We start from the raw sequence: 24,229 nt of genomic DNA on the forward strand, positions 1-24,229 counted from the left end.
CCTCTGGAACCTGTGACTATTACCTTCTATGGGAAAATGTTTACAGATGTGATTAAGAATATTGAGATAGGGAGATTATCCTGGATTATCCAGATAGACCCTAAATGCCATCACTAATGTCCTTATAAGGGACAGGCAGAGGGATGTTTGATACATACATGAGAGAAGGAGGCAATGTAACCACAGAGGCAGAGATTGGATGGTGCAGCCACAAGCCAAGGAATGATGGCAGATTCTTTTCTAGAAACTCTGAAGGGAGCACACCCCTACTACACTTTGGGTTTGGCCCAGTAAAACTGGTTTTGGACTTCTGGCCTCTAGAATGGTAAGAGATTCTCTTATTTGAAGCCATCAGGTCTGTGGTAATTGGTTGCATCAGCCTCAGGAAACTAATACCATCAGCTATGTCAAATGCAGCAGGGAATCCTTTAAAACAGGGGTCCCCAGTTCCCAGGTCATGGACCAGTATGGGTCTGCAGCCTGCTAGAAACTGGGCCACACAGCAGGAGGTAAGCAGCTGGCGAGCCAGCATTACTCCCTGATCTCTGCCTCCTGTCAGATCAGCGAGGTACTAGATTCTCATAGAAGCACAAACCCTACTGTGAATTGCACATGCGAGGAATCTAGGTTGCATGCTCCTTACGAGAATCTAACTAATACCTGATGATCTGAGGTCGAGAGTTTCATCCCAAAACCATCCCCTGCCCCCATCCTGTGGAACAATTGTCTCCCACAAAACCGGTCCCTGGTGCCAAAAAGGCTGGGGACTTCTGTTTTAAAATAAGAACTGAAAACTGTCCACTGGATTTATCTTTATAGAGGCCATTGGTGAACTTGCTGAAAGTTGTTTTTGGGGAGAGTAGGTAAGACAACTTATGAAGAATTACATTCATCTTTCCTACTCCTGAAATCCATACCAGCATGGGACATTAGGGAAGATGCCATCAGAAAACCAGAAGCTGAGGAATTTCCCAACCAGAAAAATCATACCTAAGACAATGGCAACTCAACACAGTGAAAGAAGTGACGACTGAAAAGGTGAGCAGATCTCTCTTTGTAGTCACATTCATCCACCTCTCCTTCACCACCCCAGGCCTGCGGCAACCACTAACCTTTTTTCTACTTCTGTAGCTTTCCATTTTGAGAATGTTATATACATGGAATCATGTGATACATGACCTTTTTTTTTCTTTTGAGACAGAGTCCTGCTCTGTCACCCAGGTTCAAGCGATTCTGCTGCCTCAGCCTCCCAAGTAGCTGGGTTCACATGCATGTGCCACCACACCCAGCTAATTTTTGTATTTTTAGTAGAGGCAAGGTTTCACCATGTTGGCCAAACTGGTCTCAAACTCCTGGCCTCCAGTGATCCGCCTGCCTCAGCTTCCCAAAGTGCTGAGATTACAGGCATGAGCCACCGTGCCTGGCTGATACATGACCTTTTAAAATGGACTTTTTTCATTACAATGCCCTTGAGATCATCCAAGTTGTTGTATCAATAATCTGTTCCTTTTTGTGGTGGAGTAGTATTCCACAGTATGAATGTACCACTGTTTAACCATTCACCAATTGTAGGACATTTTGCTTGTTTTTGGCTTTTAGCTATTACAGATAAAGCTGTTATGACTATTTGTATACAGGTTTTTCTACCAAAAAACGCCCAGGAGTGTGATTGCTGGGCTTTATGGTAACTGCCTGTTTAGTTCCTTTCTTTCTTTCTTTTTTTTAAAGAAACTGTCAATCTATTTTCCAAAATGGTTATGCCATTTTACATGCCTACCAGCAATGTATGAGAAATCCAGTTTCGACACATCCTCACTAGCATTTGGTGTTGTCACTATTTTTTAGGTATTCTAATAGGTAGATAGTGATATCTCATCATGGTCTTAACTTGTATTTCCCTAATGGCTATCTCAATATATTTCCATGTTCTTATTTACCATCCATATATACTTTTTGGTGAAATGTCTCTTCATGCCTTTTATCCATTTTCTGTTTGGATTATTGGTTTTAACTGTTGAGTTTTTTTTTTTTAATTTTTTAAATTTTTTTTTATTTTTTGATACGGGGTCACCCACGTGGTGTGAACACAGCTTACTGCAGCCTCGACCTTCTGGGCTCAAGTGATCTTCCTACCTCAGCCTCCCAGGTAGCTGGGATTACAGGTGCATGCCACCACACCCAGATAATTAAAATTTTTTTTTGTAGGGATGGAGTCTCCCTACATTGCCAAGGTTGGTCTCAAACTCCTGGACTCAAGCGATCCTCCCACCTCAGCCTCCCAAAGTTCTGGGATTGCAAGTGTGAGCCACCATGCCTGGCCAATTGTTGAGTTTTGAGAGTTCTTTATATACTCTAGATATGAGTCCTTTGTCAGATATATGATTTACAAATATTTTCTTCCAATCTGTAGTTTATCTTTTCATCCACTTAACAGGATCTCTTACAGAGGAAAGTTTTAAATTTTGATTAAGCCCACTTATTATCTTTTTTACAGATTGTACTCTTAGTGTCATGCCTAAGAACTGTCACCAAGGCCCAGAATCCTGCTGTAGGTTGAATGTCTGTTTCCCCCAAAATTCATATGTTGAAACCTAACCTCTGGTGTGATAGTGTTAGGAGGTGGGGCCTTTGGGAGTTGAATAGGTCATGAGGATGGGGTCCTCATGAATGGGATTAGTGCCCTTATAAGAGAGACCCCAGAGAGTTCCCTTTCCCCTTCCACGATGTAAGGACACAGCAAGAAGGCACTATTCTGTTCTGTGAACCAGGAAGTAGGCCCTCACCAAATGAAAAACCTGCTGGTGCATTGATCTGGAACTTCCCAGCCTTCAGAACTGTGAGAAATACAATTCTGTTGTTTATAAAGCCACCCAGTCTATGGGATTCTGTTCTAGCAGCCTGAATGGACTAAGACTGTCCAAAGACTTTCTCCTATGTAATCTTCTAAAGGTTCTATAATTTTACATTTTATATTTAAATGATATTTTGATTTTTGTATAATGTGTAAGGTTTAGGCCAAGATTTACTAAACCTCTTAGTGTTATATTTGGTCAAATGCTTTTTCTGCATCTATTAATATGATCATGTGATTTTTCTTTAGTTTGTTAAAATGGTAAATTACATGAATTGCTCATATTGAACCAACATGACGCAGAGAATCCCTCTGTTGGGTATATATCCAAAGGAAATAAAATCAGCACCATGGAGGTGTCTGGGCTCCCACGTCAATTGCAGCATTATTCACAAGAGTCAATATATGGAAACAATGTAAGTGTCCATTGATGGATGAATGGATCAATTGTGCTATATATAAAATGGAATATTATTTGGCCTTAAAAGAGGAAATATTCCTTTGCAAAAACATGAATTAAACTGGAGGACATTACGCTAAGTGAAAAAAGCCAGACACAGAAAAATACTGCATGATCTCATTTATATATGGGATCCAAAAAAAGTCACATACATAGTGTACAATGGTAGTTACCAAGGGCAGAGAGGAGGAGGAAATGGGGAGATGTAGGTCAAAGGGTACAAACTTGCAGTTATGTAGGATCAATAAGTCTAGGGATCCAATGTGCTACAAAGCTACAGTTATTAATCTTGTATATTGAAGTTTTGCAAACAGCGTAGATTTTAGGTGCTTTTACCACACAAAACAAGAGGTAACAGTGGTAGGTGATGGATATATTAATTTGCCTGCATGTCCTAATCTTTTCACTATGTATATCAAAACATCATTTACACGTTAAACATACACGATTTTTTTTAAAAGGAAAACAGCTGTGGGATTTGAGTTTACTTTCAGCTCCACTGCTCCACAGCTTTACCACCTTGGACAATGTTCTTAGGCTTTAAGCTTTCAGGTTTTTCTTCTCTAAAGTGGGAATAATAAAGTTTAATACTTTAGACTGCTGTGAGGAATAATAGCACATAGCCCTTAGTAAATGTGTGTTTTAAAAATCTGGAATGTTTTAATCAGATATGGTGTCTTAGTCTGTTTCTACTGCTATATCAGAATACCACAGACTGGATAATTTACAAAGAAGAGTTTATTTGGCTCGTGATTCTAAAGACTGGGAAGTCTAAGAGCATGCTGCCAGCATCTGGTGAAGGTCATTCCATGGTGGAAGGCATTGTGTGGTGAGGAAGCACGTGCGACACAGAGCAAGAGGGGGAGGGGGCAAACTCATCATTTTCATCAGAAACCCCCTCCCACAGTAATGGCATTAATTCATTCATGAGTGTGGAGCCCTTGTGACCTAATCACCTCTCCAACATCCTGCCTCTCAACACTGTTAAAATGGGAATTCAATTTCCATTTTATGAACTTTTGAGGGACACACTCAAACCACAGCATATGGTAAGACACAGAGACACAGAAATGAGTGTCACGAAGGAAGATGTTTTTAACTGGGTAAAACATTACAGTTTCCTAGAAGCAGAAGGCATGTCATCCCACACAGGGAAGCACTAGGGTTGACCAGGAGGTGAAGGGAATGAGGGGACAGCATGGGTGAGACTTTACTGTGGTTGTCATGAGAAGGAATGGGTGAGGCAGGGTAAGCAGCTTCTAAGACTGGCTGGTTTGAATAATTTCAGCAGGCTCTCAGGTGAGAGGCTGGCCCTGGGGTGATTAGGGGATGGGAATATTGGCTTGGCTTATGAGAGTTTGTTAAAGGAGGTAGTTGGGGATACAGGCTTTGGATTGGCTGGGGTGTACATGTAAGGCATGCTCCAATGGGAGTCTTTTGCAATCTCTAGGAATTAGTCCTAGGAAGAGAAGTCTTAGCAAGAACTCAGATGTCAAAACATCAGCAAATAAAAAGGCATGTTACTACAGTTTGTCATTATTCACGCATTTATGGCACAACACATGTATCAGAGGATTAAACAATGAAAAAGACACAAGTCGTGAGTAGCTTGCAGTCCAGTGGGGGATACAAACAAGTAAACAGTGTGAAAGTGCATTAATGGGGAAAGAACAGAGTATTAAGATGGCACATACCATGGGAGGGTTGTGAAGAAAAGTTTCCAGGAGAAAATAATGTCCAAACAAGACCTAAAGTATGAGCAGACACTAGCCAGGTGAAATGGGGCGACATCTGTGGTGGGGAAAGGTGGAAGAGATTGGCCAGGCTGAGAAGACTGCATGTGCAAGGGCGAGAAGCAAGGGACAGGATGGGCTCTTTACAGAACTAAAGAAAAGTATGACAGCTGCCTTGGGGGCAGAGTGCAGAGATGTGAAGACAAGGCTGAAACAGACTTGTTAGCTATTGTACAGAGTTATCCTGAGGGCAAATGGGGAAACTTCAAAGAATTTTAAGGATAGGAGAATACATAGAGATTTGAGTTTATGCAGATAATGGGTAATGTGGAGACTCAATTAGAAGGGGAAACACAGGAGGTTGGTGCAAGAATCTAGGTTGGAAATTACCATGGTCTATACTAGAATAGTGGCAGTGGGCAAGGTGAGAAGTGGCTGTATTTGAGATACAGTTGGTAAAACCAAAAGAACTTTGTGATTTCTGGATGAAGAGAATGACGGAGTTGGAAGATTCAAGAATGACGTCGAGGTTTCTGGCTTGCACAATTGAGTAGCGTGATTTGCTGACATGAGGCATACAAGACAAATTCTGGGGAAAGCAGATGCATGCAGATCTGGACACGCTAACTTGAGATGCTATTTTGAACACTCAAGAGATGTCAATTAGATGTGTATCTGGAACTTGGAAGAGAGATCTAGGATGGAACTATAGGAAAAGGAATTACCAAAATACAGATGGTCATTTGAAGCCATGAGTACATGAAATCACCTGGTGCAGGCTCAGGAGAGAAAAGACCCTGGAAACAGCCAGAGGAAGAAAACAAAATGAGACCAAGGAGTGGCCAGAGAAATAGAAATAGTGTGATGTCAGAGAAGTTTAAGAGAAGATTCCATTTTAAGGAGAGCAAAGTGGTCAATTTTAAATGTTAGTTAAAGGGAATGCACATCTAACCTGTGGGATTGACAGCAAAGTCTTTGTTGACCCAGGAAATTTTATTCTGAGCCAGGAAGTTTTTTTTTTTTTAACCTTTGCCAGTCCTAGTTCACATAAAATTACCAGCCATTACAAAAGTATTCTAGTTTATTTTTAAGAGACAAGGTCTTACTCTGTTGCCCATGCTGGAGTATAGCGGGTACAATCATAGCTCACTGCAGCCTTGAACTCTTGGCTCAAGCAGTCCTCCTCCTCAGCCTACTGAATAGCTAGGACTACACCCAGCTAATTTTTATTATTTTTATATTTATGTATTTGCTTTTTTGAGATGGAGTCTCACTCTGTTGCCCAAGCTGGAGTGTAGTGGCATGACCTTGGCTCACTGCAAACTCTGCCTCTTGGGTTCAAGAGATTCTCCTGCCTCAGCCTCCTGAGTAACTGGGATGACAGGCATGTGCCACCATGCCCGGCTAATTTTTGTATTTTTAGTAGAGACAGGGTTTCACCATGTTGGCCAGGCTGGTCTCAAACTCCTGACCTCAGGTGATCCACTCTCCTCAGCCTCCCAAAGTGCTGGGGTTACAGGCGTGAGCCACTGCGTCTGGCTTCAGCTATTTTTTTAATAAATATTTTTTGTAGAGATGGGGTCTTGCTATGCTGCCCAACCTGGTCTCAGAACTCCTGGCCTGAAGAGATCCTCCTGCCTTGGCCCCCCAAAGTGCTGAGATTACAGGCATAAGCCACCATGCCCAGCCTTTTGTAGTTTACAAATGAATGCACACTGTTGAATAATTCTGCTCCATAATTAGATAGTCTGACCACTAGTAAATAATGATTGATGCCCTTTGAGGATTTTTGCTCTTTGTGCCCCTGTACCTTAGACCTTGGGAAGAATTAAAACTCTCTGGTTGAGGAGAGTTTGTGTCATGCCCTTTTTTTAAAAATTATTTTAATCCAGTCACATGATTGGGTCCATACTGGTTGAACATATTTCAGGAGATTGACAAGTCATCTATGCTTATCATTTGTACCCCAGCTCTATTATTTTCTATTCTTTACACAGGTTCATCTTAAACAGTTTAACCATTACCAGTCCAATATTCTACATCAGCTATCAGAGAACTTTCTGCAATAGAAATATTCTATAGCTGTACTGTCCAATATGGTAGCCACCAGGTACATGAGTTACTGAGCACTTACAGTGTGGCTAGTGTGACTGAGGGAGTACATTTTAAATTTCTTTAAATTTTAATTAACTTACACTTAAGTGGCCACAGTGATCTTCAGTAACCCTATTTTTTTAATGTATTTTTTGAGATGGAGTCTTACTCTGTCACCCAGGCTGGAGTGCAATGGTGCGATCTCGGCTCACTGCAACCTCTGCGTCCCAGATTCAAGCGATTCTCCTGCTTCAGCCTCCTGAGTAGCTGGGATTACAGGTGCCCGCCACTACGCCCAGCTAATTTTTGTATTTTTAGTAGAGACGGGGTTTCACCATGTTAGTCAGGCTGGTCTTGAACTCCTGACCGCAGGTGATCTGCCCGACTCAGCCTCCCAAAGTGCTGGGAATACAGGTGTGAGCCACTGTGCCCGGCCCCTAGTAACCCTATTTTTGCATTTGATGTTGAAAATTGTTCACATATGATGGTAATCCTATTGAAAGACTTGAAATTAGATAAAATGTTAGCTGTGAAACACTTCATAAAAAAACAAAACAAAACAAAACAAAACAAAACAGGCGGGCGGTGGCTCATGCCTGTGATCCCAGTACTTTGGGAGGCCGAGGAGGGCGGATCACGAGGTCAAGAGATCGAGACCTTCCTGGCCAACATGGTGGTCAAGAGATCAAGACCTTCCTGGCCAACATGGTGAAACCCCATCTCTACTAAAAATACAAAAATATGCTGGGCGTGGTGGTGCGTGCCTGTGGTCCCAGCTACTCAGGAGGCTGAGGCAGGAGAATCGCTTGAACCCAGGAGGTGGAGGTTGCAGTGAGCCGAGATCGCGCCACTGCACTCCAGCCTGGTGACACAGCGAGACTCCGCCTTAAAAACGAAACAAAACAAAACAGTGACTACCACTATTCTCCACACAGTTTTGCCTATCTTGCTAAGTTTCCATGCCAAACCATTTTTTTTTTAAAGGAAAGGTATTCATATCCCTTCTTAATAACTTAGCGTGAAACTCTAGGACATATTCTCTTAAAGACCTCTTCCTTACTAATAGACAAACACAAATCATTCTTAAAATATAAATATTGTTTTCTAGCTCTAGCATAAAAAAATAGTAGAGGCTGTAAGACAAAAGCTGACAAAACACAAAGCTTTCACAAACCATAGTTTATACAATACTTTAGCTTACACTATTAACACTTTATTGAAAATATTTCTATTGAAAAGAACTCTGCAAACACATAAAAATATTTGGTAAGAAAACAAAAGCACGTTTTTACTACCAATGTGAATTACTAGCTGACAATTATCAACTTCTCAAATAAGAACATTAACCTACTTGTGATTGAAGAAAGAATTACCCTGTCTATGGATGACATAAGCAACTTGGCCAGCACAGAACCAATGGATGAAACCACATATAATTCCAATTTGGCCAGTTAACTTACATAAGTGAAATGAAACAGTTAACTTTATTCATTAATATGCTCAAAACATTATCTTTACTTCCAAGATTTGCAAAAACTTAATTATCCAAATAATTTAAGTTTGGCATTTATATATTTTTCAATACATAAAGGGTAAGGAAACTCTTATACAGTAATGAGACAGAAAGAAAACAACAGCTTCCCGTGAAAGAGACCTAATATAGTCAAATATAAAAATAAGTAACCTCTTTTTTTTTTTTTTTTGAGACGGAGTCTCACTCTGTTGCCCAGGTTAGAGTGCAATGGCGCAATCTCCGCTCACTGAAACCTCTGCCTCTTGGGTTCAAGTGATTCTCCTGCCTCAGCCTCCTGAGTAGCTGAGATTACAGGCATGTGCCACCATGTCTGGCTAATTTTTATTTTGTGTATTTAATAGAGATGGGGTTTCACCATGTTGGTCATGGCTGGTCTTAAACTCCTGACCTCAAATGATCTGCCTGCCTCGGCCTCCCAAAGTGCTGGGCTTACAGGTGTGAGCCACCACACCTGGCTGATGCCCAGCTGAAATGTAACCTCCTGATAACAGCCAAATCACTGTATTAGAAACATTTAAATTCCAGCTCTGAGAGTCAAGGGTGAGGCATTTAAAAGATTCCTTTAAGTTAAACCAAATGGATGAATTTTAAAAGAACAAAAGCAATTTATGAACCTATGGGCATGTCATTAAGAAAGAAAAAAATTATTAATAAATTCCAAAAGTTAAAAGGAGTTGGGAAAAAAACCTAACTAGAAAGAAAAAAATTTTGGTTTCAATTAAGGGGGATTTTTTGGTCCATTTTATGTAAGAGCTTACTTACTCTTTTTCCAAATGGGCATTTATTATTTGCACAGATACATAAAAATGATTCCCATTTTAAAAACCATAATAAAAATATACATTAACCACAGAAGTACTTACTCTAACTGGAAAGAAAATGGACATGGCTATTTTCAAAACAGTAATAAACACAAAAGGTCAACATACATAAATCATGACAAGTGTACATCTCATTTTTGACAAAAATAAGTTCCATTTTTACATTAATGCTTCATCATCAGGTTCCATATTAGATCCTCTGACCTTATTTACATTTACTATGAAATTTCTATTAGCATGTGTAACTCAAAGGCACTCAATTCAGAGGGTATAAAGTCCTGAGCAAAGGAAACAAAGTTCCCAACTAAAATTTGAACATAAATAATTCTAAAGATCAGAGAATATTAAAATGTTTAAAACTATAATATCTGGTACATAAATAATTCAAAACCTAATAATAAAGGTGTACAGACTGTCAAAGAAAGACCATGTAAGGCAAGAAACATCCTTGGAATCAAACTGATTTTCCCTCATTCAAGATCATTTGAAGGTGCGAAGCTAACTTTCACTGTTCTTAGACTCCTAGGAAAGTCAAATTAAAAATAGCAATGACAATGCTTAAGTTTTAGAAAAAGTTTATCAGCTTAGTCTCCAAAACCAGGAAGAAAATATTTAATGATTAAAAACAAGTATGAACTGGAAAGATATTAGACTAAAAGGAGGAATCATAATGAGCAGGTGAAAATGTTAAAGGAAAGCTTTAAATGCACCAACTGAAAACAGCATTTCTAATTAGCCATTCAGATTATTCTTTTAGATTATTTTAGCCAAATAAGAAGAAATTTACAGATGGATAACTGAGGTCCACTAACATAAGGTACAAACAAAGTTTAAGCTAAAAATTAAATCTATATTTTGTTGCAGATAAATGTGAGATTTACCTACAGCAATTTTCTATTGATGCTAAATTAAAAGCGTGAGTTGACATCGTTCTAACAGAAATGGTTTGACAGATATTTTCTTGGCTTTAAAATGTTCTTTCGCATATGCATAGAAATGCAATGAGGATAAGAAAAATCTTCTGTATTGTCTGTACAGTTCGTAAGGCCTTTGTCATTGTTAGTCACCTTAGATGTGAATATCAGCAGGGCCATTAAATTAAAGCTGGCCTAAAAAGTTTTCAAAGTGCTACTGTTTCCAACTGATGAGATCGTCAGTTTTCTGGATTTTCTGGGTGACGATTATTTTCAATTCTTTTTTTCTGGTGATATATACAAGAAGTTACAGCAGATATATAAAGGGAAGATCAGAAGCCTGCTGTCCAAGTTCATCACCACTTGTTCCTGTGAGACATATTTGTAGATTAATGACAATTAGATAGCAATATCTTAAAAATAAAAACAAAAAACCAAACTGTTGAACTGAGTGAACCAAAGGAGATAGTGTCCTGAGTCTGAGATCCACAACTCCACTCTCCAAACTCCCACCCATTAGCTGTGTGACCTTGTCAAATGCAGCTTCCTCACTGTAAGATGGGGACAATAAGAGTACCTGACTTACAGGAGGATTACGAGAGATAATGCACAGGGGGTTTCACAAAGCCAGCTATCTATTAAGTACTCAATAATGGTAGTTATTTTCATTACTGCAAAAATTTCTATCAAATACTTACATATTTTGTCAACAGATACAATGTCTAGAAGTACATAAACTTCTCACTTGGCTTCAATTTTTTAAAAATTTTATTTCCTTTTACAAAATTAATTAATTAATTATTTTTAAAAATGAGATAGGGTCTTTCTATATTGCCCAAGCTGGCCTTGAACTCCTGGGCTCAAGAGATCTTCCTGCCTCATCCTCCCGCCTCAGCCTCCTGAGTAGCTGGGACTACAGGCAGGTGCCACTGTGCCCGGCTACTTGGCTTCAATTTCTGATGGCTGTTGGGTACAGCAAATCACCCGGATGAAGGTCGGGAGTCATTATCATCACCAAAAAGCAGGGTTCCTACTATTGTTTAAGATTTCCCACTGTCCCTATGACAAACATGTAATTTGTCTCCTGAAACATAAAATACTTTATCATGGAAAAGCAATTTCAGGTTCAGTTACATCAACACACACAAGAATGCTCAGAACTCCCAGAGACAGGAGCTGACATTACACAAACATAACATCCCTGATGCTACAGATCTCTGTTTGGAACCTCATATATCCTTTACTAGAAGCATTTGGTAAATAGAATCAATCCTCAGAGTAAAAGAAGAAACACTAAAATGAGAATTCCTATGTTTTAAATGCCTGGAATACGCTCTCTGCGATAGTATGCATTAGTTACACTTTATTTTATTTATTTTGGATAAGATACTATTAAACACTGTTTAAATCCAAAGTTTTAATTTTTTACTGAGGCATGTATTCCTGCATGAAGAGGAACTAAAACTAGAATATCTGAGTGACTGAAGCAGACTCACTGGACACAGCTTCTGTGTTGAGGGAACAAGAAGATAAATTTGAATAAAGAAGGTAGAGAGTACAAATGTCACACACACACACACACACACACACAATCTCTCTCCATACACACACACACACACACACACACACACACACACACACAATCTCTCTCCATACGAGGGAAAGTGGTATTTTAAAAAGACATCAGTGAACAAAATCAGGGGAGGCCATCACCTAGACTGTGCTAACAAGTGTCACCAGAGAGGAATGATGCCAAAGCATGGTTGGTCTTCAGATGCTTGAGACATCCTGACCTAGTCAAAATTTATATCAATAATCTGGGTGAAGGCACATTTACCAAATTTGTTGAGGACAGATGCTTTGATGATATGTATATCTGATGATAAAAATCAAGATTCTGTTCCATAACTAAAAGGCTCTGAGGAAGATTAGCCTTCTAGTATTTGAATATAGTTAAGATTGAGGCAGGGAAGGGTAGGTCAAAGGGCCAACTCTGGAGAAAGAAGGAAGCCATGTGGATATTACTTGGCTGAATGGACACACCAATTTTTGAATATTAAATTGTATTAATCCCCACTCTCCATTCCCAAACAGGATAGGTCGATCCGAGCTTCATCAAATCTGTTGTTTCACCTAAAGGTTCAACCTGCATCTACATTTGCATTGAAGTACCTTTATAGCAAAGTTCTATTTTCCTTATTCCACTATGGATGGAAGCTGTGGAGCCCACATATTGCAGCAGCAGAGCAGCAGCATCTTCCTAGGTCCCCATTTCTACTTCCAGACAATTAGTTGTTCATCTCTATGTACAGATCCCCGCTTCTTTGAGGTTTTTGCAACTTATTCTATACTATTCCTGTTACTTCCCCCACATTCTATCTTGTATGTCTAAATTCCAAGATCCATAAATCCAACTCACCACTGAAAATCTTCACTCAGTTATAAAGGAACTCAAATTCAAACCCTCAACTATTGGCTACTATCTATCCCTTCCTTTCTTTCTGGGCCACCTCCACGTTCACTCTCACAATTCGGCTTAAAGAAACAAATTTCTGGGAATTTGTTGCTGTTGGCAGTGTTTTTTGTTTGTCTGTTTTTGTTTTGAGACAGGGTCTGACTCTGTCACCCAGGCTGGAGTGCGGTGGCACGATCACGGCTCATTGCAGCCTCAGCCTCCCAGGCTCAAGTGATCCTCCTGCCTCAGCTTCCGAGTAGGTGGTACCACAGGCACATGCCACCATGCCTGGCTAATTTTTTAATTTTTTGTATAGATAGGGTTTTGCTATGTTGCCAGGGCTTGTCTTGAACTCCTGGTCTCAAGCAATCCTCTTGCCTTGGTCTCCCAAAGTGCTGGGATTACAGGCATGAGCTACCATGCCAAGCCTGCAATTTGGCTTTGATTCCCCATCCCACCAGGTTACCCAAATGTCTCACCAGGTTACCTTTTTTGTCCATCTCTTAAATACCAGTGATCCCTAAGGTTCTATCCTGTCATATTCTCTATACATTTCCTGTACATTATCTCATCCAATTATTATTTCTAGTTCAGGCATTACTTGTAAACTCCAAATCCATTTATTCACCAGTCTATCAAATTTTCACCTTGATGCTCTCAAATTAAACATGCCCTAAACAGAATTCATCATCTCTTCACCATCACCAACACTATGTCATGTTCATTTTCCTTCCTATAATTCAAATCTCAGGTAAAACCACTACTATAAATCAAATTGCCCAAATCAGAAAACCATGAACCATCTGACATTTCCTCATGCACACACACAATTAAGAATCAAATTCTCAATTGCACCACTTTATTTCCAGAACCCATCAATATTTTCATCTTCATTGCTACATTCAAGGTTCTCATCACTTTTAATCTGAATTATAGCTATATAATCATAAATTGTTTTATTGCCATTATTATATCTTTAATCCTTCCTACACATTGCTGTCTGAGGGAACCTTCTACAGTGAAAATCCATTTAGCATGGTCTTATAAGATGGATAGTTACAAAGTAAATATACAAAAATCACTAACTTTCTTACATTATCAAAAACTATTAGAACAAATGATACATTTCATATTAGCAATTGAAATGTAAAATACTGGCTGGGTGCAGTGGCTCACACCTGTAACCCCAGCACTTTGGAGGCCTGAAGCAGGCAGATCACGAGGTCAGGAGATCGAGACCATCCTGGCCAACAGAGTGAAACCCTATCTCAACTAAAATACAAAAAAGCTGGGCGTGGTGGCATGTGCCTATAATCCCAGCTACTTGGGAGGCTGAGGCAGGGGAATCACTTGAACCCGGGAGGCAGAGGTTGCAGTGAGGTGAGATTACACCACTGCACTCCAGCCTGGCAACAGAACAAGACTCCATTTCAAAAAAAAAAAAAAAAATGTAAAATACTAAGCATTATACTTCCAGGAAATATACAGGAATAATATGGGAAAAACTACAAATTTTAGAGACAGATATAAGAGAAGACCTAAATAAATGTAGAAAATACCATATTCCAGAAACGAAGACATCAATTGTCCACAAACTACTCTACATATTTAATCATATAAATTAAAATCCCCATAGGAATTTTTGAAAGGAAACTTGACAAAATGATTCTACATCCTATACAGGAGAATAATCATTCACAAAGAACTGAGAGATTTTTGAAAAAAGAAAAATGAAGGTGGTTTTGCATTACTAAATATTAAAATGCATTTTAAAGTCAGCCTAATTAAAACAATGCCTTGTCTTCATAACAAAGAAATCAATAAAACAGAAAGTCCAGAAATGAAAGTATTTCACGTATAATAAGGCATTTCAAATACATTGATACATCCAGTACATTTCAGATACATCGTCAAATACTCCAAAGTAAAAAATTAAGCCATAAAAAGAACAGAAAAATATATAGATGACTATTTATATAATCCTAAGGATCACACCAAAGAAAAATATATAGATGACTATTTATATAATCCTAAGGATCACACCAAAAAAGAAATCATAAAAGAAAAAGACAGATTGTTTTGAAGGTTGAAAAGACAAATGACAAAAATGTAAAAACTGTCTGGGCATGGTGGCTCATGCACATTGGGAGGCCGAGGCAGGTGGATCGCTTGAGCCCAGGAATTCCAGACCAGCCCGGGCAACGTGGCAAAACCTCGTCACTATAAAAAAAATACAAAAAAGTTAGCTGGGCATGGTGGTGCAAGCCTGTAGTCTCAGCTACTTGTGAGGCTGAGGTGCGTGGAAAGGTTGGGCCCAGGAGGTGGAGGCTGCAGTGAGCCAAGACTGTACCACTGCACTCCAGCCTGAGCAACAGAGTGACGACCTGTCTTAAAAAAAAAAAAAAAAAAAGTAAAAACTATGGAGTATCACAAACGTTAGTATTTTTAATATATAAAAGCTGTTAAAAATTAGCAAGAAAAAAAGAACATTTTAATAAAAAATTAAACAGAAACAATATAAGCTGTCAGTTTACATGAGATGATATGTTCAATAAGCATACAAAAACCCAACAATACAGTAACCAAAGAAATGAAAATTGAAAATTAAGGGCCAGGCGTGGTGGCTCACACCTGTAATCCCAGCACTTTGGGAGGCCAAGGCAGGTGGATTACTTGAGGCCAGAAGTTCAAGACCAGCCTGGCTAACATGGTGAAAACCTGTCTCTACTAAAAATTAGTGTCCTCCAGCCTGGGCGACAGAGCAAGACTCTGTCTTGAAACAAACAAACAAACAAACAAAAAGAAATGAAAATTAAAACAAATATTTGTTTTCACATTTACTATGCTGGGATAGAGATGAAAAAGAATAAGACACAATACTGGGTATACTCTCCTGTACTGCTGCCAGGGGAAAGTATAAATTGGACAGCACATTTGGAGGGCAATTTGGCCATTAGAAAATTGTATGCCCATGCAACAAGAATTCTACTTCTTGGAATTTATGCTTTAAAAATATCATAAAGATGGACAAAGATATACGTATATTTCCTATAGTAATGAAAAAATGAGAAACAACTTTATCCAATAAAGAGGAATTATCTAAATTATGGTACAGCCAAAACAACTAATATTATGCCGTTCATAAAAATGATGCTGTGACTATATATTTATTGACAAGAAAAGCTATGTACAACAAAGTGAAAAAAAAAAAAAAAAGAAGCAGGTTACAATTACTACCTCACTGTCTGATGCACCTAGGCTCACCTGGCCTTGGGTTCTGAAAAAGGACCAAGCCTTTCTTCTACTGGGCCCAGGCCAGGTGACCCCATTTTGCCTCTCCCCCAGGCCTGACCACTATGTGACCAACAAGTTCTCCCAGACCACTGACTTGGCCATGAAGAAGAGGACAACAACGCACTTGTGTTCATTGTGGATGTCGAGGTCAAAAAGCATAAGATCAAACAGGCTGTGGAGGAGCTCTATGACACTGATGTGGCCAAGATCAACACCATGATGAGGGCTGATGGAGAGAAGAAAGCCCATGTTCAGCTGGCTCCTGAGCATGCTGCTTTTAGATGTTGCCAAAAAATTGGGATCGTCTAAGTTGAATCCAGCTGGCAAATTCTAAATATATATATTTTTCACCATTAAAAAAAAGCAGGTTACAAAATAGCTAACCTACTGTGATCCAATTTTGCAAAAAAGATACAGGTGAAGAAAAAACTCAGCAATGTATCTGAGTGGTACATGTATGATTGTTGTTTCAGCTGACTTTTATTTTCTATTTTTCTACAACATCTATAACCTATATAAAACGCATACACAACTCCCAAAGTAAATCTTCCAAACTCCATCCACAGCCCTTGTGCCCCGGCTCTAGTTATACTGAACTCTTCCAACCGTCTTTCAGTTCCTTGAATGACCCGTGTATTCCCTTGCTTCCATCTTACTCACCATTTGAGGCTTGGTGCAGGTATGCATTCACTTTAACACTTTTCCAGGAGAGGATGTTTTCCCTGAGTTGTCCTTCTTTCTCCTCCTCCTCCAATAACCACCCCCAACAGCGGCAACTGCTCAGTTACAGGTTAGAGTCTTCTCCCTCAAGGCTGCACACTCTGAGCTAATTCTATCATGCTACTTACACTAGGCTATATTAACACAAGACTGTCTTTATTTCTTCTAGCTGAGAACCAAGCACATGGTGTGGACACACATGTTTGCTGAAGGAACATTGGAATACAACCATTATCTTGGCCTGGTCCTTTTTTAGGTCTCTGGCTGGGTTTGAGCCATGACGGTATTTTTCATGAAGTTTCAGGTAGAAGATAAAGATAGTCATTGTCTATTCAGCTGCAGAGGATACAAGAAGGACCAACAGAGGATTCTGATGGAGGCAGATTTGGACTTTCTCATTATATACCTGTCATGAAATGGACATTCATACACATTACCTTTCATGTAAGATGGGGGTCGGCTAGAGTTTCAACAATGGGTGGATGACCCTCTGTAAGAATGCTGTTAAAAGAAGTTCTCATATAGGGCATGTGAGGTTACAATGATCACTTCCAGGGTTACTTGCAATGCTAAGGATGTTCTACAATAGTCTCTTCAGTCTGAGGAAAACTACTAACTTCTCATAATTTATGTAAACTATAACAGACTTTGAATCCTTTAATAAAACATTATGCCTTTTGGAATGATGATTACTTTTAATAAACTTCCTCAATATTTTAACAGCTTTCAATTTTACTTTTAAAAATGGTCTACTTTCTCATCAAGACACTGAAACTTCTCCATGTATGTGATGTATGAATAAATAAATGGCTTTGGAGATAATCTGGGGAACATTGCAGAGTGTGCCATCTTACGAACCTAATGGGCTAGAGAATAATGCTCTTATGATATTCGGAGCTACGGAGACATATAGGATTGTCTTCAAGACACCTGCTGTGAATGTATAAATAAATGCACTATGTACACAATGGATAAAGCACTTAAGATTCCTAAAATTTTAGGAATGAATTTTAGTGCTGCTGATATTCAGGATAAACAATTATTTCCTTATAATCAGGGTTTCCCTGCCCCTCAAACAGTGTTTTCTTTTTTTCTCCTAATTATGCTTCCATTGGGATGGGGTCAATTATGCATAAGTGAACGTGGTACTTTCATCTTTACCTTAAAAAGACTTGCAAACCAACTTTTAGGTCAAAATGCCATCACTTTAATGTTAATTCTACTTAAGAATTTTCAAAAGAGGAGGCCGGGCGCGGTGGCTCACGCTTGTAATCCCAGCACTTTGGGAGGCCGAGGCGGGTGGATCACGAGGTCAGGAGATCGAGACCATGGTGAAACCCCATCTCTACTAAAAATACAAAAAAATTAGCCGGGCGTGGTGGCGGGCGCCTGTAGTCCCAGCTACTCGGAGAGGCTGAGGCAGGAGAATGGCGTGAACCCGGGAGGCGGAGCTTGCAGTGAGCCTAGATCGCGCCACTGCACTCCAGCCTGGGCGACAGAGCAAGACTCCGTCTCAAAAAAAAAAAAAAAAAAAAAAAAAAAAGAATTTTCAAAAGAGGATTCAAAAGACAAATATTATAATGACATACCAGAAGATAATCGAACATACCTGATCTTTTTCAAGTGTAAGTATTTGATAGCCAGTTGTTCTACTACATATTAGTTTTCCACTACTATCAAAAGAAGCCAAACGTAATCTAGGATTAAAAAAAAATAAAAAATAAACACAAGATTTTTAAACCACAGATTAAACAAGCCTTTCCTCACTTTCATATTTACTTTTTCCTCTGTTTTTTATTTGATAAAAGACTTAGGAAGTCTTTTCAAACTGTAATCTGACTGCATTCAGTGACAAGCCTGTGCTATTATACATATCTGGCCAAGAGAAATAATTTATAAATGTTTTTATTGTAGTAAAATATACATAACATTTATCATTTTAACCATTTTTAAGTATATATAGTTCTGTGGCATTAAATATATTTCCACATTGTTCTGCACCCATCTCTAGAACATTTTAATTTTTCCTTGCTGAAGCTCCTTACCCATTAAACACTAACTCCCCATTTTCCCTTCCCTCAGGCCCTGGCAACCAACAGTGTACCCTCTGTACCTATGAATTTGTCTACTCTAGGTACTTCATATGAGTGGAATCTTACAATATTTGTGCTTTTGTGAGTGGCTTATTTCACTTGGCATGTCTTCCAGGTTTATCCATGTTTAGCATGTATCAGAATTTCCTTCTTTTTCAAGGCTAAATAATGTTCTATTTTATGTATATACCACATTTTGTTTCTCTAGCATCTGTCAGTGAACATGTGGGTTGCTTCCACCTTTTGGCTATTGTGAATAATGCCGTTATGAACATAAGTATACAAAAATATCTGTTTAAGTCCCTGTTTTCAATTCTTCTGGTCTATACTCAGAAGAGAAATTGCTGGATCATATGGTAATTCTGTGTAGTTTTTTTGAGGAAGTGTCATACCATGCTCCATAGTGGCTGTGCCACTTTACATGGCCACGAGCAGTGCACAAGGGTTCTAAATACTCCACATCCTTGCCAACACCTGTTACTTTTGTTGTTTTTTTTCTATTCTGTTTTTACTAATAGCCATCCTAATAGGTATGAAGTGATAGCTCATTGTGATTTTGGTTTGTATTTCCCTAATTAGTAATGTTGAACATCTTTTCATGTGTTTATTAGCCATTTGTTTATCTTCTTTGGAGAAATGTTTATGCAAGTCTTTGGCCCATTTTTGAGTTTTCTTTTTAAATTATAGAGTTGTAGGAGTTTTCTATATATTCTGGGTATTAATGTCTTATCAAATGTTTGGTTACAAATACCTGCTCTCATTCCATGGATTGCCTTTTCACTGTCTTGACACTGTCCTCTGATACACAAGTTTGTGATTCTGATGAAGTCCAATTTTATCTATTGCTTCTTTTGTTGCCTGTGCTTGGGTGTCTTATGGAATAAATCACTGCCAAATCAATTGTTATGAAGCCTTTCCCCTATGTTTTCTTCCAAGAGTTTCATAGTTTTAGTTCTTATGCTTAGATCTTTGATCCATTTTAAGTTAATTTTTGTATTAGGTATAAGGTGAGTATAAATATATGACTTTTAAATCATATATTCATTAAGCTATTGTCCAATTTGTCAGCTTCTGGTATCCCCTCAGAAAAACACTGCCAGCAACTACTGGGCAAAGTTTAACATATTAAATCCTTTAAAAAGTTAAGGATAATATGTGTTTTCCTTAACACATATTTCAACAGTCTGGACCTTTTATTTGCTAGGAATAGCAACAAGGCAACAACTTCAAGGCTGATATTCCCTATTGGTACATATTCCAGCCTATTCATTCTCCCTGACATACTAGATCTTATGATTCTGATTACTAACAATACACTTCATAGGAACGGAGCCTCGTCATTTCCTACCACTTCCACATATACTGTAGCTTACCAAAGTTCTACTAATGTTGGTGTAAATTATCAAGGTTTTATTTCTTATATTTCCTCTGGAGTGAGGAGGAATGGGGTGAGGAAATCTCATCCTACCTAAATGCTATGCTCCTTCGAGGCTGTAAACTGACAGATCCGCTACATGGCTGATTCAATGTATTGCGTTTGAAAATGATGTATCGATTGGTGTAAGTTACAAGTAGGTCGAAGCCGAAGTTAAAACCCGTCCAACGCCAGCAGTACTGAAAAATACAGGAGAGAAGACTTATTTCAGTTTATCATATTAGCAAATCAAAAATAAAAAATTCAAAATGTCTTTTTGTCTGTAACTCATTCCAAGTATTTCCCTCATGGGTGGTCGACTTTTTGTCAGTGACTTTTTCTTAAGGCTTACCACCCAAAATTATTTATCTAAGCCAGAAAAGTTGCCCTTATGATCATAATTCTCTATGCTACTTTCTTCTTCATGATCAGTTTCCTTATCTCTCCATACTGTAATTCTAACATAAATAATAAGGCTTTTTTTTTTTTTTTTTTGAGACGGAGTCTCATTCTGTCACTCAGGCTGGAGTGCAGTGGCACGATCTCAGCTCACTGCAAGCTCCACCTCCCGGGTTCAAGCAATTCTCCTGCCTCAGCCTCCCAAGTAGCTGGGACTACAGGACCCTGCCACCACGCCTGGCTAATTTTTATTTTTTGAGACAGAGGTTCACTCTAGTTGCCCACGCTGGAGTGCAATGGCATGGTCTTGGCTCACCACAACCTCTGCCTCCCGGGTTCAAGCAATTCTCCTGCCTCAGCCTCCCGAATAGCTGGGATTACAGGCATGCGCCACCAAGCCAGGCTAATTTTGTATTTTTAGTAGAGATGGGGTTTCTCTATGTTGGTCAGGCTTGTCTCCACCTGCCTCAGCCTCCCAAAGTGCTGGGACTACAGGCGTGAGCCACTGCGCCTGGACTTTTTTTTTTTTTGTATTTTTAATAGAGACGGGGTTTCACTATGTTGGCCAGGCTGGTCTTGAACTCCTGACCTTGTGATCCACCCGCCTTGGCCTCCAAAGTGCTGGGATTACAGGCGTGAGCCACTGCACCCGGCAATAATAAGGCTTTTCACTGCAACTCTAAGTGGGTATATAGCTTAGAACACTAAGAGTCTAGATGGGGGTAATTAAGAGCCCATTAAAATCCACCTTGCTTTAAAAATACTCTTAAGGGCTGGGCATGGCGGCTCACACCTGTAATCCCAGCACTTTTGGAGCCGAGGTGGGTGGATCACCTGAGGTCTGAGGTTCGAAAACAGCCTGGCCAACATGGCAAAACCCCATCTCTACTAAAAATACAATAAATAAATAAATAAATAAATAAATAAATAAATAAATAAATAAATAAAAATACTCTAAAATATCTCAAGTAACACACAAGGGGGTTATTTAAATATCATCATGAGGTTCATGAGTTTGTTTATTCTATCAGCTAATAGTTAACGTGAGAGTATCAGATAAGGTAGTGTGATACAGAGAAGTAGTTAGGGCTTCAAGTGTTTGGCTGACACCCTGAATTACAATTCAGTATTTAACTGATATTTATTGAGCGCATATTATATGCCAGGCACTCCTCTAAGCAACGGAATCATAGCAGTAAATAACATACAGTTTCTGCCCTAGTAGACTTGATAACTGTAATGGCAAAGTTTTTTTTTTTTTTTTTTTTTTTAAAGAGACAGGGTCTCGTTATATTGCCCAGGCTGAACTCTAACTCCTGGGTTCAAGCAATTTTTCCACCTAAGCCTCTCAAGTAGCTGGAATTGCAGGTGCATACCACTGTGCCTGGCTGGAGCAAAGGTTTTGAATAGGTGAGCACGGATAGAGTCCAGTACAAAGAGAGGGAATGAACTAAGATAGAAGTAGGCAGTTGATTTTTCTAATAAGAGGAAAAGCATAGCACATAGCTACAGATGCAGGTAGACTGGCAGAACTACTGGTAAGAGGATGTACAGATTCTCTTTTTCATTGCAGTAGGCAGCAAGGCCATCAGATAAGAATAAGGGTGGGAGCATTGCCCTTTTAAGGAGAGAAGGTATGAGTTACCTCAGCTAATGGGAGGATCAATTCACTATGGAAATGCAGACAGATCATGATGCAGCACTAACCTACTTGAAGTTCATGGTTACCACATTCAAGTGGAATCCAATGGGGTATGGTGTTTGTCTTTAATCACATTCATCTGTCTGGAGTGCAACCCTTGACAAGAGCTGGTGTTTAGCCAGGTGAGTTTAACATGTCAAAGAGGAAAAAGAAAAGTTAAAAGAGTGTAAGCAAGGGACCAATTTTAAGATGGATCATAAAATATAAGTCAGGCAAACAAAGAAGTAGAAATGTCATCAGAAAGGTGATAGGGAAAGGTTGTAAAAACAATGTACTGTATATCCAAATGGAGTTCAAAAATTGTTGGAGTCCAGGTGCGAGAGAGAATGAGCTAGAAAGACGAGGTGGGATCTGAAAACGGGATGCCTGAAATGGAGATTTTGAAGGTGGTATAGTAATTAATAATGCAAAAATTGAGGGTATGCTCACGGGAATGGATGCCTGAGGTAGGGTGGAGCACAGGAGCACGGGGGAAGGAAGGTCAAGGAATAGAGATATTGAAATCATCAAGACTGAGAATAAGAGTAGTGGTAAAGAAAGGTAGTGAGGGCTGGGCGTGGTGGCTCACGCCTATAATCTCAACAATTTGGGAGGCCAAGGTAGGAGGACCACTTGAGCCCAGGAGTTTGAGAACAGCCTGGGCAACATAGGGAGACCACGTCTCTACAAAAAATTTTAAAAACTTAGCCAGGCGTGGTGGTGCATTCTTGTAGTCCCAGCTACTTGGGAGGCTCAGGTGTGAGGATCACTTGAGCCCAGGAAGTCAAGGCTTCAGTGAGTCATGATCGTGCCACTGCACTCCAGCCTGGGCAAGAGTGAGACCCTGTCTCAAAAAAAAAAAAAAAGGAAGAAAGAAAAGAAAGGCAGTGAACTCAGTGAATTATGGCCACAATAACGGTAGTAGGTGGTATAGCAGTGTGTCCGGAATTGGTGGGTTCTTGGTCTCACTGACTTCAAGAACGAAGCCGTGGACTCTCGCGGTGAATGTTACTGCTCTTAAAGGTGGCGTGTCCGGAGTTTGTTCCTTCTGATGTTCAGATGTGTTCGGAGTTTCTTCCTTCTGGTGGGTTCGTGGTCTCGCTGGCTCAGGAGTGAAGCTGCAGACCTTCGCAGTGAGTGTTACAGCTCTTAAGGCAGCGCGTCTGGAGTTGTTCGTTCCTCCTGGTGGGCGCGTGGTCTCGCTGGCTTCAGGAGTGAAGCTGCAGACCTTCGCTGTGAGTGTTACAGCTCATAAAAGCAGTGTGGACCCAAAGAGTGGGCAGTAGCGATTTATTGCAAAGAGCAAAAGAACAAAGCTTCCACAGTGTGGAAGGGGACCCGAGTGGGTTGTCACTGCTGGCTCGGGCAGCCTGCTTTTATTCTCTTATCTGGCTCCACCCACATCCTGCTGATTGGTAGAGTGGAGTGGTCTGTTTTGACAGAGCGCTGATTGGTGCGTTTACGATCCCTGAGCTACACACAAAGGTTCTCCATGTCCCCACTAGATTAACTAGATACAGAGTGTCGATTGGTGTATTTACAATCCCTGAGCTAGACATAAAGGTTCTCCAAGGCCCCACCAAAGTAGCTAGATACAGAGTGTCCATTGGTGCATTCACAAACCCTGAGCTAGACACAGGGTGCTGATTGGTGTGTTTACAAACCTTGGGCTAGATACAGTGCCGATTGGTATATTTACAATCCCTGGGCTAGACACAAAGGTTCTCCACATCCCCACCAGACTCAGGAGCCCAGCTGGCTTCACC

The 24,229-nt window shown here is 39.7% G+C and overlaps 1 protein-coding gene across 3 annotated transcripts in view; it reads right to left on the minus strand.

The window, feature by feature from the left end:
- Nucleotides 1-8,302: 8,302 nt before the first annotated feature.
- Nucleotides 8,303-24,229, minus strand: part of GMCL1 (germ cell-less 1, spermatogenesis associated) — a 55,234-nt gene continuing 39,307 nt past the window's right edge. For 2 of the 3 annotated variants that reach the window (XM_055242528.2, XM_055242529.2), the window contains 3 exons: nucleotides 20,438-20,583; nucleotides 18,486-18,573; nucleotides 8,303-10,776 (listed from right to left, as the gene is read on the minus strand). In XM_055242528.2, coding sequence (XP_055098503.1) covers nucleotides 10,681-10,776; nucleotides 18,486-18,573; nucleotides 20,438-20,583 — 330 coding nt within the window. In that variant the 3' untranslated portion in view covers nucleotides 8,303-10,680. Of the gene's footprint in view, nucleotides 10,777-13,707; nucleotides 17,283-18,485; nucleotides 18,574-20,437; nucleotides 20,584-24,229 lie in introns of those variants that run through there. The other variant, XM_063617863.1, reaches the window with a different exon arrangement.

The sequence above is a fragment of the Symphalangus syndactylus genome, chromosome 14 (assembly GCF_028878055.3).
Source record: "Symphalangus syndactylus isolate Jambi chromosome 14, NHGRI_mSymSyn1-v2.1_pri, whole genome shotgun sequence".
NCBI classification, from domain to species: Eukaryota; Metazoa; Chordata; class Mammalia; order Primates; family Hylobatidae; genus Symphalangus; species Symphalangus syndactylus.